Here is a 17713-nt window from a genome sequence, read left to right as displayed (position 1 = left end):
AATGTCTCAATTTCTAAAATAAATCTGGAGGAGAGAAGGTAGAGGAGTCTTTCAGGAGGAGCTATAATCAAGGATGGGCAAGTGTTGTTAAATCCAGCGTACCCAAGACTAGGGGAACGCAGCTAAAATATGAAACCATCCTTGTTATTCATATGTTTTTTCAGTTTTTTAAGATCATCAGATTTTCTGCCCTTCACTGTTTCTCTGTGTGCAATTTAAAAAGGGGATAACACCTTGTCACATTGTTATACAACAAAACTATCTATGATGCAGTTGTGTCAGATGTCATGTTTAACACTTTAAAATAATGGCTCAATGTCCCATTTGGCATCTTTTTCATTCTAAACGATATTTAGTCCAATAAAAAAATATATTTCCATGAGATAATCTGATGGGATCCTCTGATGCGATCGGATTAATAGAAAGTGGTGAATGTCTAAATAGAAGACAAGTTTTGAAAGTATATCCCATGACTGTATACTGAATGTGTGTATGTATCCATTTTTCCTGCTCAACTTTGAGGACAAAATGTTCCCTTGTTATCACAGTGTTATTCACTTCACCTGTCAGTGTCATAATGTCAAAACAAATTAAGGCAAAAGAAATTAGCATATAGATGTTCCTATTCGCGGTGCACCTGTGGATGTATGAGCAGCTATCACTGAATTATTTGTAAACTTAAAAACATCTTCTTCCTCCGGCAAGTTCTGGATTTATAAGGAAAATCCTTTTCATGTAATATCTAACAGGATTTATAGGCTATTATCCTTCATTGAAATATGAGATAATAATGTCCTAACAAAATTACCGCTAAGCTAAATCTAAAAGTATGAGCATGCTTTGCCACTGTGTGAGCTGACTCAGTTGTGACACCAGAATCGGGTGCACTTTGTGATGGTAACTGCAAGAGTTGGGTGTTTTAATTGCCTCCAGGTGCTAACTTCCTGACATGCACCCAAATACATTCAGTGCTTTTCTCGATGTAGAGCAAAAAAGGTTATCCACTCAGCTCATACATTTTAACCATTTTAGTGACAACGAGAGCCGTGGATACCATAATAAGCTACACAAGAGGTCCGTCGGCACAGATGTTTGAAGGACTTAACATGTGCACCGGTGAAACAATTTCACTTATATTACTCCATCAAAACACATAGATGTTGCTTGCACATCAGTGGACGAACAATAAGCATTACCTGAAGGTAAAGTGGCACTCTACCACAATAACTCTAAATAGATTTTTTATCATGCTGTGATCTCTTAAATCCACGGTCTTCTTTTAAGTTTGTATCTTACATTATCTCCCTTTCTAAAATCCAGGTAGCAAGAATAGGCATGCCACTACTGAGACACACAAATGTGACACAATAAACACTTATCCCTTAAACAAGGGGACAAGGTTCAGTGGGTGTAATCCTGCAGGCTCAGAAAATGTGACACACACACACACACACACACACACACACACACACACACACACACACACACACACACACACACACAGAAAGAAGACACAACTGTGTGAATAAATTTTGACATAACAGGAATTGGCCAGAAATGTACATAAATACATCATAAAAAGAAAGGAATACACACACACACACGCACACACCAGAGTCTAGAATAAGGCCAGAGAGACAAAAGTGGTGCATCCATCACAGCAGATCAAACTCAACCCAAGGCTAGAGGCGCGATGCTCTGCGGAGTTGTGCACACATACAGTGAAAAACAGCTGTACAATAAATATTCATCTTTGTTTCTCTAGTATAAAACTTTTACGAGACTTAAGTGACTCTTAGTATCATTTAGTATGAGTTCACAAGCAATGTAAGGGACACTTGATCTGGACTTATTTATTAGTATTATGTTGCAAGAGAAAAATGCAAGGAGCCACTGATAATAAACTATAGTGTGAGACACACGAGACGTATAGAAACACAAACATGCATTTATTCTATATGGGACTACAAGACAATCTCCCTAAGTGCAAACTGAAGCCATTGTGAAAGAACTACAATTCATTGGAAGCTTGCTGAGTCAGTCCTCTGAGACAAAATGAGCAAAAATAAATAATAAATGACAGAAAAAGAGCTAATATTTCCTTTTATAACAATGACACCAAGCAGCAGCCTCCAGGACTAAATAAATGTTGTAACGGCTGTAATTCCTCAAATGACCACCTGAGGCTAAATCTAAAAGCCAGTCAATTCCCATAGACTCCCATGTAAAGAAAGCCCAACTTAACGGCATTAACAAGCATGTTCAAAATTTCTAAATATAGCTTTGGCCTAAATAGATAGTTTGTATCTTCATAAATCCTTCATCTGGATAATGGCAAAAGCTTAAAGTTAAGGGTGTGGTTACTCTGACTGACTCTTGTGCTGAAACAGGGAGCTATAATTGGTGGCCATCTGCTAGGACTCACTTTCAGTAATTCAAGTCCCTGAACTAGCTTAAAGCACCTTAAAGCGACTGTTGTTGTGATTTGGAGTTATATAAATACAACTGAACTGAACTGGAGCTATCCTCAGTGTTTCAGCTGTTGGAGCCCTTGGGATCATTTTAATTACAATTATCTGACAAATTCTGTGATTTGCTATTTGCTACAATATGTCCAGTTCGTGCTTCAGTTTTGGTATTTTATTAGTCTGTAACTTAGGACTAATTAGCAGACATCCATGTCAAGTTGCTGGATGCTTGCTTAAGCTTGCTAGTGTTAGCTGATAATGATAATTTAGCACTCCTCCTTGCTAGTCAAATGTGGGAACTCTAGCACAAATAATAATAATAATCCGGTTGTTCAGTCTGACGTCACTAGCCGTGTCTGGACCTAAACTCCGCTGCAGGTCCATATATCAAACGATCACTATTGCATTACTGAGAGTTGAAAAACTGTCTAAAGTCTTTCATCTTTAATAAAATGATCAGCGTTCTGCTCTACCAGGTGTAACAATTGAGTTTAACATCCAGGCATCCATGAAAACGGAATTTATGACATTTAACGGAGTTAGAAGTTAGCAGGGAGTTAGCTCGCTAGCTTCTATCTAAATACAATATAGCATGTCCTGACTGCGGGGTTTTGGAAACAAATTAAAATGTACAGCTCTGTTATCACTTCCAGCATAAATGAAGACAGAAAACTAAACAGCAGTGACGTTTGTAGGGTTACTGAAGTTGGGCTAGCTGGTATATAATGATGTTAGCATAATATAAACAAGCTAACTTTTTTTCCACTCGATAAAAGTTAACGTGAGTGTTCTCGGTGGTCAGGAACAAATGTAATCGCATGGCAGGATGCTGTAAAAGGACCAAACTTCAGCCAGGAGAACAACTGAGATAATCCATCCACAATACGAGGTTAGTCATTCATATACTGCTGCATGGGCTGGGCTGTAGTTACATCCTAAGGTTTTAAAAACTGAGCTTAAATAAATGATTAGCGGTAATAAAAGCCAAGGGAGGTCAACAGTGATCACTGACTGTTTTAGGAGCTTTTTGAGATTAAATAGAAGGAAATACATAACATTAAACATGTTAACAACACAAAAGCCATATTAAACGCAGACTACTTTAGGCCCGGAAGTAGGATTCGTCACGTCATCACTTAACAATCGGATAATAATAATAATAATAATAATAATAATAATAATAATAATAATAATAATAATAATAACAACAACAACAACAACAACAACAACAACAACAACAACAACAACAACAATAATAATAATAATAAAGAAACATGTTTTTGGCCAAAATCCTAAGGCTAAAGCTTCAAAATGTGGAATGCAAAGTGATGTCACACTGCCGCTTTCCATCATTTATTTACAGTCTATACAGTAGCATGGGGTTTTAGACAACATCTTTTTAAACTGTATTAAAGTTTTAAGTTATGATTCAACTCTCTAAACTGAACACTATGTCTGACAGATAAAAGGGTTTACTGTGTGATTCACTGTATCAACAGAATCCAAGAATTCTGAGCAGCAGTTTTATGAATGAAATTCAAGTTTGTTTGTTTTTTCCGATTGCTTAGCACTAATTAGTAGGAATGCATCTATGCAAGGCTCAAAAATGGGCATTTATAAACCACTGGATGATGTCCCTTTTATAAATAGTCTATGTACTGTATGGGGCATGGGTGTCCCATACAACATAAAGATGATATAAGATATCATTAAAAGTGCGCCGAAAGAAGCCGACACTAAAATACTCTACCTACAGTTGCAGAAAAACTCGAGTCAGGCCCGTCTCCTGTGGGAGGGTTTTCTGCCCCAGAAAGCTGTACTATTATGGTTCATTCATTCACTAACTTTAGCCCAGAGCTGTACAAGTTTTTACTCCCTCTCGCTTTCATTCTGTGTGTGTTTCTTCCGAAAAGAGAACACAAGAGAATATGGTGCTCCCAGTCCCAAACACTGTGTGACAACATCACAGCGGGGTGAGCAAATACTACTGAGCCATCTGTGAACTTCAGGCAAAAGTGTTCATGCAGGGAATGTTTGCACTGTTTTAATGTTAGAGTTAAGAAAAGAATATAGAACATATTTGGAGACGAATGCTTTTGTGGAAGACACGAAATTCTGCCAGAACTGAAAAGTGAACTGAGTGACGTGAGTTTAAAAGTAGGCTCTTATAAATATGTGGAATTCTGCCTTAGCTTTTACCGATTCTCAAGTATATCAATAATAAAGATAGGTAATGAAAGCACTATGCACTGTAATTCAAAAATTTTATTGAATAATGAAGAAGCAAAAGAAAGACTCCTGATTGTGTGGAGCTCTTCCTACAAGGACAGATTTGACCCAGCAGATTCCACAAATCCAAAGATTTGTCTAAAAACTAGTAGTATACACAGTATATATTGTGAAAATTCATCTTATGCACATATGTAGATACATCTGTGTAAATGGACCTGCGCCTGCATCTGTGCGCATGTGCCTGACTCCCGAGAGCCTAACATTTCATTTGGCGACTCAGTGGACTGGGACAAAGTACCGTCGAACCATCAATCCCCTCTTTGTTCCTAACCATCCAGGTGGGCTATCTTGCATCAGCACTTGCGTAGGTATGTGTGCGAGTGTGTGTGGCTCTGTGCGTGATCATGTCACCCACAGCCAAAACATTTACACCACAATACGAGATGTCAGGCTGCAGGCAACCCAACAATTAAACTCGGTAAATAAATAAGCTATCTATGAATTATGTATTCAGAAAGCGGGGCGAGGCGCTGTGATGTGAGGGCTGCAGGCAGATGATGCTCCCTGCCATATCGGGCTGAAAGGATTTCCTGTGAGTCAGGATTTTTGAGGAATAGAGTGATTTGAAAGCAGAGAGTGAACTATGTGATTTGTGTCGGTATGTTTGTGTGTGCACTCCTACTGAGGATTGTCAGTGGGGGAAATGGAGATTCGTCTGATGACTCAACCCCCGAAAGACAAACAGAAATACAGGCAGACACGGAGCGACAGGTAGAAACCTGCAGAGTAAACTGATAGAAAAGGAAGAAAGGAGGAAAAGAAGAAGGAGAATTTGAAACACACTGACAACGGCGCTGATTCACTGCATTAACTTTTCAGCAGGGCATCGCACAACTTCAGGCGGCTGATTAACAGCAAAACATTACAGTGTATTTATAGAAAAAGGGAATTCAGCAGCGCAAGCTCCAGTGTTGTACTCGTTAGCACCAGAGAAAAAAAACCAGAAACACATGCGGAGCTGCCCACATCAAATTCAGCTGATGGGTGTAGCTCTTTGTATAGTAACTGATCAAGAATGTTTAAACACAGCAAACCGGGATGATGTTTGTCTCTTTAAAACATTTAATGTCATCTGTTCTTTATGAAAGAGCAAACAATGAAGATGGAATTATGTCTCACACTACTGCGGTGTGGTAAAAAGAGCCTAGCATTAAATGCTCTATAAAAGTTATCATTTGTTCTGTTAAAACCATAAACTGTATATAATAAATGGTGTCATTGTCTACTACATGACACCGATTGGTCATTTAATGCAGCGGTCCCCAACCGCCGGGCCTCGGACCGGTATCGGTCCGTGAGTCGTTTGGTACCGGGCCGCAAGAGTTGAGGCTCAGGTGTGAAATGTGTGGTTTTCAGGGTTTTTATCGGCTTTCAGCGTTATTTTGTTATCGTTAACTCGGTTTTCCTGGGTCTTTTCACGTGTGTTATGAATAAATCTTCATTTTTTCGGTACCAGTACTAGTTTTATTTTGTTGTATTTATCCACGACACCTTAAAGGCCGATCTGTGAAAATATCGTCGGGCATAAACCGGTCCGTGGCGCAAAAAAGGTTGGAGACCGCTGATTTAATGGCGTCATGACAGCGACTCCTTCACAAAAAAACAAACCTTGGTGTTTTGAAGACAGGAGTGGATCTGACTGTGGAACCAATTTAAAAAGGCAAAGGCAAAATCCTATGACCCCAAAAGTTGTTGATCCTCACCGACGTGCTTTTACCCCAAGGGCCATCTCCAGGGTTCTGGCCCCAGTGACCCCTAGGACGAGGTATGGTTTTTCCTCTATAATGGTACTGTGAATTGCATTTGGTCTAAGACTTTGGTGAGAGGCTGTGAGCAGGAATGGATATACTTGTATCCCCCAGGTTTGCCTTTGGATAAGGAAACAGATCCTGAGGGTCTTGACTGTTGACTGTGCTTACTTGCCAAATGACAGTTCAGAGTGCTCAGATTTCCTGGCAGCTTTGCTTTCCTGAGTTGGGTGCCTGAAATTGAGCCATTTGGTTATCCCATTGTCCTACTGGGGGACTTTAATATGCACAATGATAGCCTGACCTGGAGGAGTCTGACTGTGAGAAATGACCCACCTCACCTGAGCCCAAATTCTGTTTTGTTGTTGGATTTCTGTGCTAACCACTGTTTGCCCATAACAAACACCGTGTTCAAACGTAAGGATGTTTATAAGGGGGCTCACGCCATCACTGGGGATAAGGTCACTAATGTAGTTAACCCTCTAAAGCCTAACCTTTAGACAGGTGTTTTGCAGAGTTTTTTTTTTTCAACATCTGTCACTCCGGAGCCTCCTGAACCATTTGCTTAATTGAAAAAATTCCAACATTTCCTGAAAGCAGCGACTCTGCGTTTTTCAGTGATATTAGGGTCATTACAATAATCACACAGCAGTCCTGCTGGTTGGTTGAGAGAAGACAGAGTGAGTGAGTGTTATGGAGCTCTACAGAAAACAGACATTTTATTACATTTGGGTTCTTTTAAACTTTTAAAAGTTTGACCTAAAAGTGGCAGGACCATTTGTGCTAACATTGGTTTTAACGGTTTAAACTCCTGCAACAATGTGTGGAAATGAGTGACTGTGGCTTTGGACAGGGTGGTGTTTCCCCCATTAAGAAGATGGAATGGAGAGAGTGTTCCAGTGTGTTTAGGTGGATCACACTTCTCAGCCTCCACAGGAAGGTCCATGCAGTTAGTTGGACATTGAATTCTACAGAAACAATGCATTTTTTCATCCTCGCTGTGGAATACTGGATCGGCTCCTCATCCTTTTGAGGATATTTGAGCGTGTGTGGGAGTTTGACCAACCAGTTTACATGTGGTCTGTGGACTTTGGTCATGGTCCTCAGTCAACAAGTGCCTACTCTGGGTTGGGAACAAGTTACTGCACCAAGTATCTTGGGGGTTTGTTCATGAGTGAGGGAAGAGTGGAGCAGGAGACTTACAGATGGACTGGTGCAGCTTCAGCAGTGATGTAGACACTGCACCAGTCTGTACAGACTACTACAGGCTCCTGTGACCTAGATAAGTGGCAGAAACTGGATCGATGAGTGGAAAAAGACAACAGACACAAGAGCTGCTACAAGAGAGATGTGTACTCTGGAGTAAAATGAAAGTGAGAGAAGACAGTGGTGCTGCAAGAATTCAAATCTAGTGATTTGACTCAGTGTGCTCTCAGTGCTCCTGTTTATTTCTAACATGACAGCTCCACATTAGAGCTCTCACACTTTAAACTGCATGCACAAAACATTAAAGATTGCTCAGTGTGTTCAGCTCTGACTCTGTCCCGTAGCCTAAAAAAATGAGGTGTGGAAATTGTTTTAGTTTGTCACCAGATAAAAGTGCAACTAATTCTACTGACTGAATAGGTATTCTTGATCATACATGTGCTACAAATGTAACTGATTAGTTTTCTCATCTCATTCCAGACCAAGTTATGTGTTGAGCATAAGTTATGGGGATCTACTCTTGCAACAGAAAAAGCACCTTTGTGACATCGATAATTCTGATTTTAAGGCCAACATACCTCACTAACCCCTTTATCTCACTTTGTGGTAGACTACCACTCAGGACAATACCATGGTAACCAAAACACTGCAATAGTTAGAGGAGACATTTGTGTCTATATGATGCATCCATAGAGTTTGGATTCATCTTGACAATCTGGTCTAAAAAGTTATCGGTCCACTCTAAATCCAGATATGGAAACATCTAGCTTCAAACAAGAAAAACATGCCGAAGGCCAAAACAATAACATCAAGGCTATGTCTATCCTTTATATATCATTTATGGTTGAGAAGAAATCTATTTGTATTTGATGAATGAATTTTTTTGTGGCACAAACCCACTTACACATTAAAGCAGTTGCAAGTTAAATCTATGTGTGCTTGTTTATGTCTGGGTGACATCTTTGTAGTTTCAGTATAGGAAAAAAGTTAGAAGTTGACTTGATGGGAAGGAGAACAGAAACTGAGGCAGGGAGAAAATTTGAGAAAAAGTGTGTGTGTGTGTGTGTGTGTGTGTGTGTGTTTGTGTGTGTGTGTGTGTGTGTGTGTGTGTGTGTGTGTGTGTAAGTTTGGGTTACAAAGATACTGTTGGTGTGCGTGAGGGTGTGATAGCATGGCTGACTGACTGGCTTATTGAAGCTGGACGAGATGAACGAAAGGTCAGGAGATGTCAGGCAAAGCTGAGAAGCACACATACAAACACACAGAGTCCATCTTATCCATGTAACTGAGTATGGATCAGAGACTCTCAGTGTGCAGGAGAGCATGAAATAAAATCAGGCACTTTTAGGATTGGGTCAGATCCTGTCTCTTACAAATCTGTCTTCGTGTTAGCATGAATGTTTCCATAAATTACCAGAAGCCTAAGGGAGGAAGTGCGTTGGAGTACATAAGATGCTGTCTCTACAGTAACATGTCTTGATTTGCCAGATTACGCTGGCGAACGGCTTGAAAAATCAGGTAAATGAAATTTGTTTGAATCTTTTAGAGTATAAAGATAGTTTAATGAGCGTTTCCTCATTTATGTCACTACAGATAGTATCAGTGCAACAAATTATTTGATCTCTTTTTCATTTTCATGTAAATTCTATTTTCATGCCTTCAAAAATCAAATAGTTTTCATTACTGAAGCTGATTTTGTAGAAGACGAGAAGGAAAGTATTAACTCTGAAAATTATGATGAAAAATCTTAATGATGACTTTATATGGTCAGGCGAAAAGGAAACTTTTGACTGGAGTCTATCCAGTATGCGAAAACTAATTACACCACATGAGTCAGTCATTTGTAGGACCATCTTTAGCGCCAATAATTTGAAATCAGTGTTTTCTATCTGATTTTATTTGTCTCTCTAACCTTAACACTGTAGAAGAGGATTGTGGGTATTCGTTTATGGACAATATTTCAATCAGGTTGTGATATGGATTTTGACTGGACCATTGCAACACCTTGATTAGCTGCTGTATTTTGGATCATTGTCCTGTTGGTCTAATGGACCACTGCAAGGTCATCACGTCCTGTGGCTGCAAAACAAGCCAAATTCTTACCCCTCCACCACTGTGCTGTTTGTGTTTGAGGAGTTTGTGTTGATATGGTGCTTGGTGGTGGCCAAACATGCAACACCAAGCACCATATGAACAAATTTGACCAATTTGGTCTTGTCTGCCCAAAGGACATGTTCTGCTCCAGAAGTTGTGTGTTCAGGTGCAAATAAGCCTGCCTGATGTGTTTTTATAAGAGCAGAGGCTTTCTTTGGCAGCTGTAACACTACATCACTAACTACCAATGATTCAATTTAATTCAGTTATATTTACAACAACAGTTGCCTCAAGGCCATTTGGATTGTAAGGTAAAGACCCTACTGTTAAGAATACAGTTAATATTTGTTCCTTAATGATAACTGATTGGACTACAGTGCCACACACCAACACAATTCTTCATCCTAATGAGGACACACAAGATCTTTGTTTTAATTTTTAATTCTGAAAACAAAGCAGACAAAATAAATTAAAACCAGCCCTAAAAGACTTCAAAGTGATAAGAGTAAACATCTACAGGTAGAAATGATGCTTCAAATCTACGAGCCTGAGCCATCACTGCCTTTGTTACTAGTTAGGCTCTGGCTGCTGGGCTGGGGTTCAGCATACTGTCAGCGTTAACATCACTCTCGGCTCTTTGCTAGCTTTGTGTTAGCATGCTGTCTGTGTATGCAGAGAGTTAAAAATTCTGTTAGCAGTATAATACAGTTATCCAGTTTGCACTTTACCATCGTGCTCTTGTCCTTTTGTGCTACAAAAACATTTTCCGTACCTTCAACCCTCAAAAGTTGTAAACTGCCCTTTCCTTCTCCCAGCATATAAACTCATATCTGCTGATTGTAGTGTAGCTGACGTGTGGAGGAAGAAAAGGGCACGTTTATTTTTTTCTTTTTATACTCTATTATTATTATTATTATGTTCCTACTATGACTGCTGGATGTTTGCCTACCAGCTAGACAGAAAGAAAGATTCAAGATCTTTTATTTCTCAAGATCTTCTATTGGTCACGTGCATAGTTATACAAGTATAACATGCAGTGGCATACAGTTGTCACAAACTGTGGTAAATGGATTCGTGTTTATGACAGTTTCAGTTTCAGTTTTAATGTTTGAAAACCTGAGGCTTCCAAAGTCTCAAACCAAAGAATTGACATTTGATTTAACATTTAACCTTTTTCAAAATTAATAGTTATACATTGCTGTGAAAAAGTAATTGCTCCCTAAACCTAATTACCAGCTGTGCCACGCTTGGCAACATGAACTGCAATCAAGTGATCAATAACTGTCAATAAGTCTTTCACATCACTGTGGAAGAATTTTGACCCACTCTTCCTTGCAGTATTGTTTTATTTCAGCCATACTGGATGGTTTTTGAGCATTTTGAGCATTTGCCAAATCTCTTTCTCATTCTTGAATCATGAACACTGTGGCGAGTCAGGCCTGCAGTTCTATAGATGTTGTTCTGGGTTCTTTTGTAACCTCCTGGAGGAGGGAATGTGCTCTTTAAGGTATTTTTGGTAGGATGGCCACTGCTAGAAACGGAGTCTTCTCCCTTGTGGATAATGGGTCTTACTGGAGTCCCAAACATCTGGAGATTCTTATGATTGTGGGATGATGCTGTTTTTTTTTTAAGATCTTTACTACTTTACGTTGACAGTTTTTATTTAAATGATTTCTTGATTTAACAGGTCTGGCAGTTATTAGACCTAGAAGTGGCTAATGAAATTAAACTCAACTTTCCAAAAAAGTTTGGTTAATTCCAATTCATTCATAATTTAAGGGGGTATATTTTTTTACGCTGCAAACATACAAGTGTGACAAATATGCAACTTTTCACAGCACAGTATACACATTATAAACTGCTCCAACTTTTGAGTTCAGCTTAGAGTGAGATTTGTGTCGGGTTCACTTCGTATCCTGTTCAAAACACAATATTTCTGCTACATTGTATGCATTTAAATTAGAAACCTTACTTTTTTGCTTATGTGCAGCCAATGATGTTTACTGATCCAGTCTTTTCTGTTTTCACTGACAGAAGCCTATGGACTCATGTTCTCAATTCCATTGGTTCATTAATTCACTGGGCTCATTTCATTTTGACATGATTCAACATAACACAATAAAACTACTAATCTGTTGATTCATCTCCTCAAACATATACAGTAAATAAAGTCTAGTCTAGTTCAGTGAGCTTAGCTTGTGAATTTGAATCCTTTATAAGGGATTTTCCAAGAGCAGCATTAAATTCTTGTATTGGTTTGGACAATAACACCCTGACTGGCACTGATAAGAAAATCACTGGCATTTCACATTCTGAAGAGTGAGCTAATGTTGTCTGTGTCAGTACTGTTAGTTGATTTTACATATCTGGTTAGTACATTAGTTTATGAAATATGTTCTTAAGTGAAACATAGTGGCACATTATTAAATGGATCGACAGCCCTCTTTAAAAGGAGACATGTGAAAAAACAAAAGTGCTTGGACAACTCATAAAACCACACAGGCTAGCAGGGATATTTATAAGCACTTGTTGGAAATTGAATATTTTTGGCTTTTGGCTTCACTGAGTTCAAGATTAATGGTGGTGCTTCAGTAATTTTCAGGAATAAAGGAAAACTCATGTATTCATTAAAACAGATCTGTTTGCATTCCAGAGATGAAAAGATCAGCACCATTAAAACAAAATACAAAAACAGGTGCGAAAATGAAAACCGGGCAAGCCACGTGAATACACTTGACACAAAGTCACTTCAGAGATGATTCAGACAGACAATGGAGACAAATGAACGGCCAAATAAACTAACAGATAGATAAACTCATGAAGGTATGGATGGAGACATGAAAAGCCAATGGAGAGAATGAGGAATGTTGACAATGTAAAAGAGGCTCTGATAGCCAAATACCTACAAATTGCACGCAAAGCAATCGATATTTGGTTAGCGATATCATTTTCTTGTCTTTCTTTGCTCATGTTATGTGATGACGTGATTAAATCCTGATCTGCTCTCCAATTTAGAACCCAAGTAACACTAAGAATAAAAGCGATTCCTGCTTAATGCAGTGCTAAATGGGTGACAATGCATATATGAAATGTTGTCATGCTGCCATTAACATTAACATCTGTTTCTGATAGTGGTGCCATATAGAGAGGATGGAAAGATTCAGTGAATGAGACAAAGGTAAGATAGACAGAATGTACAATAGTATAAATAAATAGTTGGATTACTTTGTCATTCTTTGCTCGGCTTGATTTTGATTCCACACAAGGAATTCGGGGTCGTACCTATCGAGGGGGGACAGGCAGAGAGAAACAAGAGAGAGGTATATGTCGACTGTCTGGTAACAAATTATTCAATACCTGTTATAATAGCGATAATTAATAGTAATCAATAGAAATCAAAATTGTAGCCAGTAGACTCATCTTTCTCTCTTAACATTTTGTTATCAGGCAATAGAGGATGTGGGCAGGGTGGAGAACATGCACTTGGAGCAGATGGTTGGGAAATGGCGAGTATGTCAGATAAAGAGAGGGTCTCCGGACAAAAGAAACAAGGTAAGCCCTTGTTGCTTTCAGAAATTTAGCTATTGGTGGTTGCATAAATACCGTATAGCTTAAGGGTTTAAATAATTTTTAGGTCAACTTAGCTGTTGAAGGATGGCAGATTCATTAAAGCTAAGCAGGACTGGTTACACAGTAGCTAACGAGTGAGAAAATGACAAGCATTCCGGAGCCTGTTCCGTGTAAGCTGGGTTTATTTAGTTAGATTTAAATGAGACGTTAAACATATGCTTTGTATTTTGGGTAACTATGTCAGCTTATGGAAGTGCTACATATTTTACTTTTGAAGGCTACTGCTCATGAAAATCAGAAATACAGTTAGAATATTTCCAACGATTAATCCAAAAAACGATTTACAATACAGAAATGTCAAACTTCTTAAAAGCATCTTTATTTCTTTAGTCAATATTTGGTTTTGGCTCCTTTCCCATGAATTACTTTATCAGTGTGGCGTAGCATGGATGTAAGCTTGTGGCACTGCTGAGGGACTGTTGAAGCTCAGGTTGCTTTGGCAGTGGCCTTCTGCTCATCTGTAGCATCTCCATAAAGCTTGTCAACAGATGAAAGAACAAAGTGCTCCGAAATCTCCTGGTAGATGGCTATGTTGACTTTGGACTTGATAAAACACAGTGGACCAACCCGACCGTAGCACCGGCAGATGACATGGTATCCCAGATGATCACAGACTGCCGAAACTTCACACTGGACTTCAAACACCACTCTTTCTCCAGACTCCAGGACCTCAACAGATCTAGAATCCAGTTCTTTTTCTGCATAGCTCTGGTAGCTTGCAGATGTCTTTCCATGTTGCCTCTTGATGCACTGAAACCTGTTGAATTGACTCCTTGTGAAGTTCTTCAAATTTCTTGAATCTTTGAAGCTCTTTTCTTGACAATCCTCTTATAGCTACAGGCATCTCTGCTGATTGTGCATTGTGCAGCTAGTCCTAACACACTTTCCACTCCCAGTCAGCTTTCCATTAATACACTTCAATACAGCACTCTGAACAGCCAGCCTTTTCAACAATGACCTTCTGCAGTGTACCCTCCAAGTCGAGGTTGTCGATCATTAGAACAACTGTTAAGTCAGCAGTTTCCCCGGTGATCGTAATTGTCTTTACTGAAGTAGAACGAGACATACACAGTATTTATACTGTTTGAATTATGTACTCAGCTCAAAGTAGTCTTAGAATTTGAGGTACTGAATTTCTGGTTTTCATGAGCTATAACCTTCAGTGCTGGAACTTTAAAGACAAAGGGTTTACCAGTCAAAGTTTGGACACACCTTCTCATTTAATGTTTGTTTTGTTGTTGTTTTTTTACATTTTCATAACTATTTACAACATCCTCACTGAAAGCATCAAAACTATGAATGAACATATATGGATTTATGTAGTAAACAAAAAAGTGTGAAAGTTTAAAACATGTTTTATATTTTAGATTCTTCAAATTAGCCACCCTTTGCTTTGATTACTGCTTTGCACACTCTTGGCCTTCTCTTGATGCAGCACTCCATCACTTTCCTTATTGGTCAAACAGCCCTTACACAACCTGTTGAAGAAACAATGGTCCAACTAAACACAAACAGGATGGGATGGCATGTTCCTGCAGGATGCTGTGTTAGCCATGCTGGCTCAGTGTGCCCTCAATTTTGAATAAATCCCCAAAAGTGTCACCAGCAAAACATCCCCACACTATCACAACTCCTCCTGCATGCTTCACAGTGGGAACCATGCATGTAGAAACTGTTCGTTCACCTTTTCTGCATCGCACAAAGACACAGCGGGCGGAACCAAAGATCAGACCAAAGCACAGATTTCCACTGGTCTAACTGTCCATTCCTTGGCCCAAAGAAATCTCTTCTGCTTGCTGCTTTTCCTTAGTAGTGTTTTCTTAGCAACTATTTGACCATAAAGGCCTGATTCGCGCAGTCTCCTCTGAACAGTTGATGTAGAGATGTGTCTGCTACTGGAACTCTGTGCTGCATTTATCTCGGTTCTAATCCTAGGTGATGCCAACTTGTGATTTTTGAAGCTGATGACTTGGATGAATTTATCCTCAGAAGCAGAAGCAACTCTTGGCCGGTCTTTCTTGTGCATGGTCCTCATGTGAGCCAGTTTTGTCATAGTGCTTGATGGTTTTTGCAACTGAACTTGGACACACATTGAAAATTTTAGCAATTTTCCAGACTGACTGACCTTCAGTTCTTAATGTAATGATGGACTGTCGTTTCTCTTTACTTAGCTGACAAGGCATTGAAAACCATTTCAGGTGACTACATCTTGAAGCTCAATGACAGAAGGCCAAGGGTTTGCAGTGCAACGCAAAGGGTGGCTACTTTTAAGAATCTACAATATAAGACAGTTTTTTTTATCAATTTTTTCTTTGCTACATAATTCCATATATCTTGGTTCATATGTTTGATGTCATCAGTTATGGATCTACAATACAGAAAGTAGTAAAAATAAAGAAAAACCATTAATTGAGAAGGTGTGCCCAAACTTTTGAATGGTACTAAATGTATATATACATACATTTACAGAGTATTTTAAAGTTTTCCTTTTTGAAATAAATAACAAAATAATTTTTTTTCACAATATTTTTGAGACATCAGTAGATGCATAAACTCTGTGTTCGCAAAACATGTAGGAACAATCCAGCATGTATGACTGTAGCGTGTGTGCACTTATAGGCTGTGCTGACCAATGGACCAATCTCCCAGAACCTGGACAGGTTAAATGAATAAGTCTGCTTCTACTCAATATTTCCCTCACTGCCAATGAATCCCACACAAAAGGCAAAAAGCAGAAAACCTATGCTCTGGTATAATCTTCTTTTTGGCCACAATGAGATTTTTTTTCTGTGTGATAGGGTGTTCTCCAAGACCTATTAAAAACCTCGGACCTATTGTACTTCATGACTTAGGGGCTGTATTGGGCACTATCCTTCAGTGTTCTAAATACTTCTGCACGTATTAATAGAAAATACTGCTTACTAGAAGCTACAGTCCCTAGCTGCTTCAAGAAAAATAGTGGGCCTCAATTTGTTTTATCTTCAAAGATCTGAAAGTCTTTATTGTGTTCAGCTGCTGAGCGTGTCAAAGAAAATGTAGAAAAGTCAGACGGTACAAACAAAGAGTTTGAGCCTTTTTGAATGGGATTTTTTGAGAGTAAGAAAGATGTAGCATAACACCGGACCCTCCCTTTAACAAGCTACTCGTATGACTTTAGATGCCGCTTACATCGGCATGTCGTGTGCATGTCGTGAGCGTAAAGCAAAATGCCATGCATCAAAAGTCCGCCCTTTAAATGTAGCAGTGCAGATGTGTTGAAGGTACACAACGATGATGCCAGAGCTAAAGAGTGACCAAACAAATGACGTGAGTGCAATGTGCACACAGAAATAAACACTTGGACAATGGGTGAATGTAAGAGCAATGACGACAACAACAGCAAAGAGAGCTAATGAAACAAAAGATAGTTTTGAGTTTCTAAATTTCACAATAAGCAATTCAAGAGAAAGTGAGCTCCTCATTAGAGAAATAAATTTGTGGAAAAATAAACATATCCGCTGCCTGTACCTGAACTAACATATCCCAAACAGACAGTTCAGCTTTAATTAGGCTACTTCTATTTCTGACAGCTAGTCTGTGCAGCCATTACAAAGAAGAGGCTAAAAAATAAAAGAGAAATCCAAGACAGTATTGGAATAGTATTTCAAACTTCATTTTAACTAGGACAAAAGAGTGATAAAAACAGCTATTACACTGTCTCTTTATGTCTCTCTAACTCTTTTTTTTAATGTGTCACTCTCTCTCTCTCAGACATCCACACTCATACAGAGATATCTCCTGGTCTAGAAGACGACTTCATGCAGACTTTCCGCATTAACTTTGTCTACCTGCTGCACAGAACGTGACTGATTGCCACTGACAGAGAGCCACTCCACTCCTAACAGCAGCAGCAAACTCTTAAATTGGACCTAGAGGTGTGCACAGGCATTGGTACAACAGTGTGAACACGCCCCAACACCAGGCAAACTAGAGAGGACAGTGAAAGATGCGGCGTGATGTGTGCCTCATACTAAAGCCCAGATTCAGCCAGTCTTTTTCTGCACTCCACTGTCAAATCCTGACAGTCAATTATGTGCCGATGTGCTGCAAACTGTGGGTGTCGCCATGTCGCACTTCCAGCTCTGACACCACGTTTGCGGTTTTCAATCAAACTCTTTTCTTCATTAAAAAAAGCTCAATGTTGCTCAGGTTAATGATACTATTGATATTTCCTTTAATAATTCATGTTTCACTTGGTGAATCTGGCCCTCAGTAAGTTTAGTGAAAAGTGGAAAG

At 39.1% G+C, this 17713-nt stretch overlaps 1 protein-coding gene across 4 annotated transcripts in view; it reads right to left on the bottom strand.

The window, feature by feature from the left end:
• The window catches only part of ctnnd2b (catenin (cadherin-associated protein), delta 2b), a 191990-nt gene that overhangs the window by 70414 nt on the left and 103863 nt on the right, over positions 1-17713 (bottom strand). For all 4 annotated transcript variants that reach the window (XM_082512621.1, XM_082512623.1, XM_082512622.1 and 1 more), the window contains exon 12: positions 13034-13090. In XM_082512621.1, coding sequence (XP_082368747.1) covers positions 13034-13090 — 57 coding nt within the window. The remainder of the gene's footprint in view (positions 1-13033; positions 13091-17713) is intronic.

The sequence above is a fragment of the Aulonocara stuartgranti genome, assembly GCF_965226115.1.
Source record: "Aulonocara stuartgranti genome assembly, chromosome: 18".
NCBI classification, from domain to species: domain Eukaryota; kingdom Metazoa; phylum Chordata; class Actinopteri; order Cichliformes; family Cichlidae; genus Aulonocara; species Aulonocara stuartgranti.
Note: the sequence above shows the minus strand (reverse complement) of the source record. Positions and strands in the feature narration are given on the sequence as shown.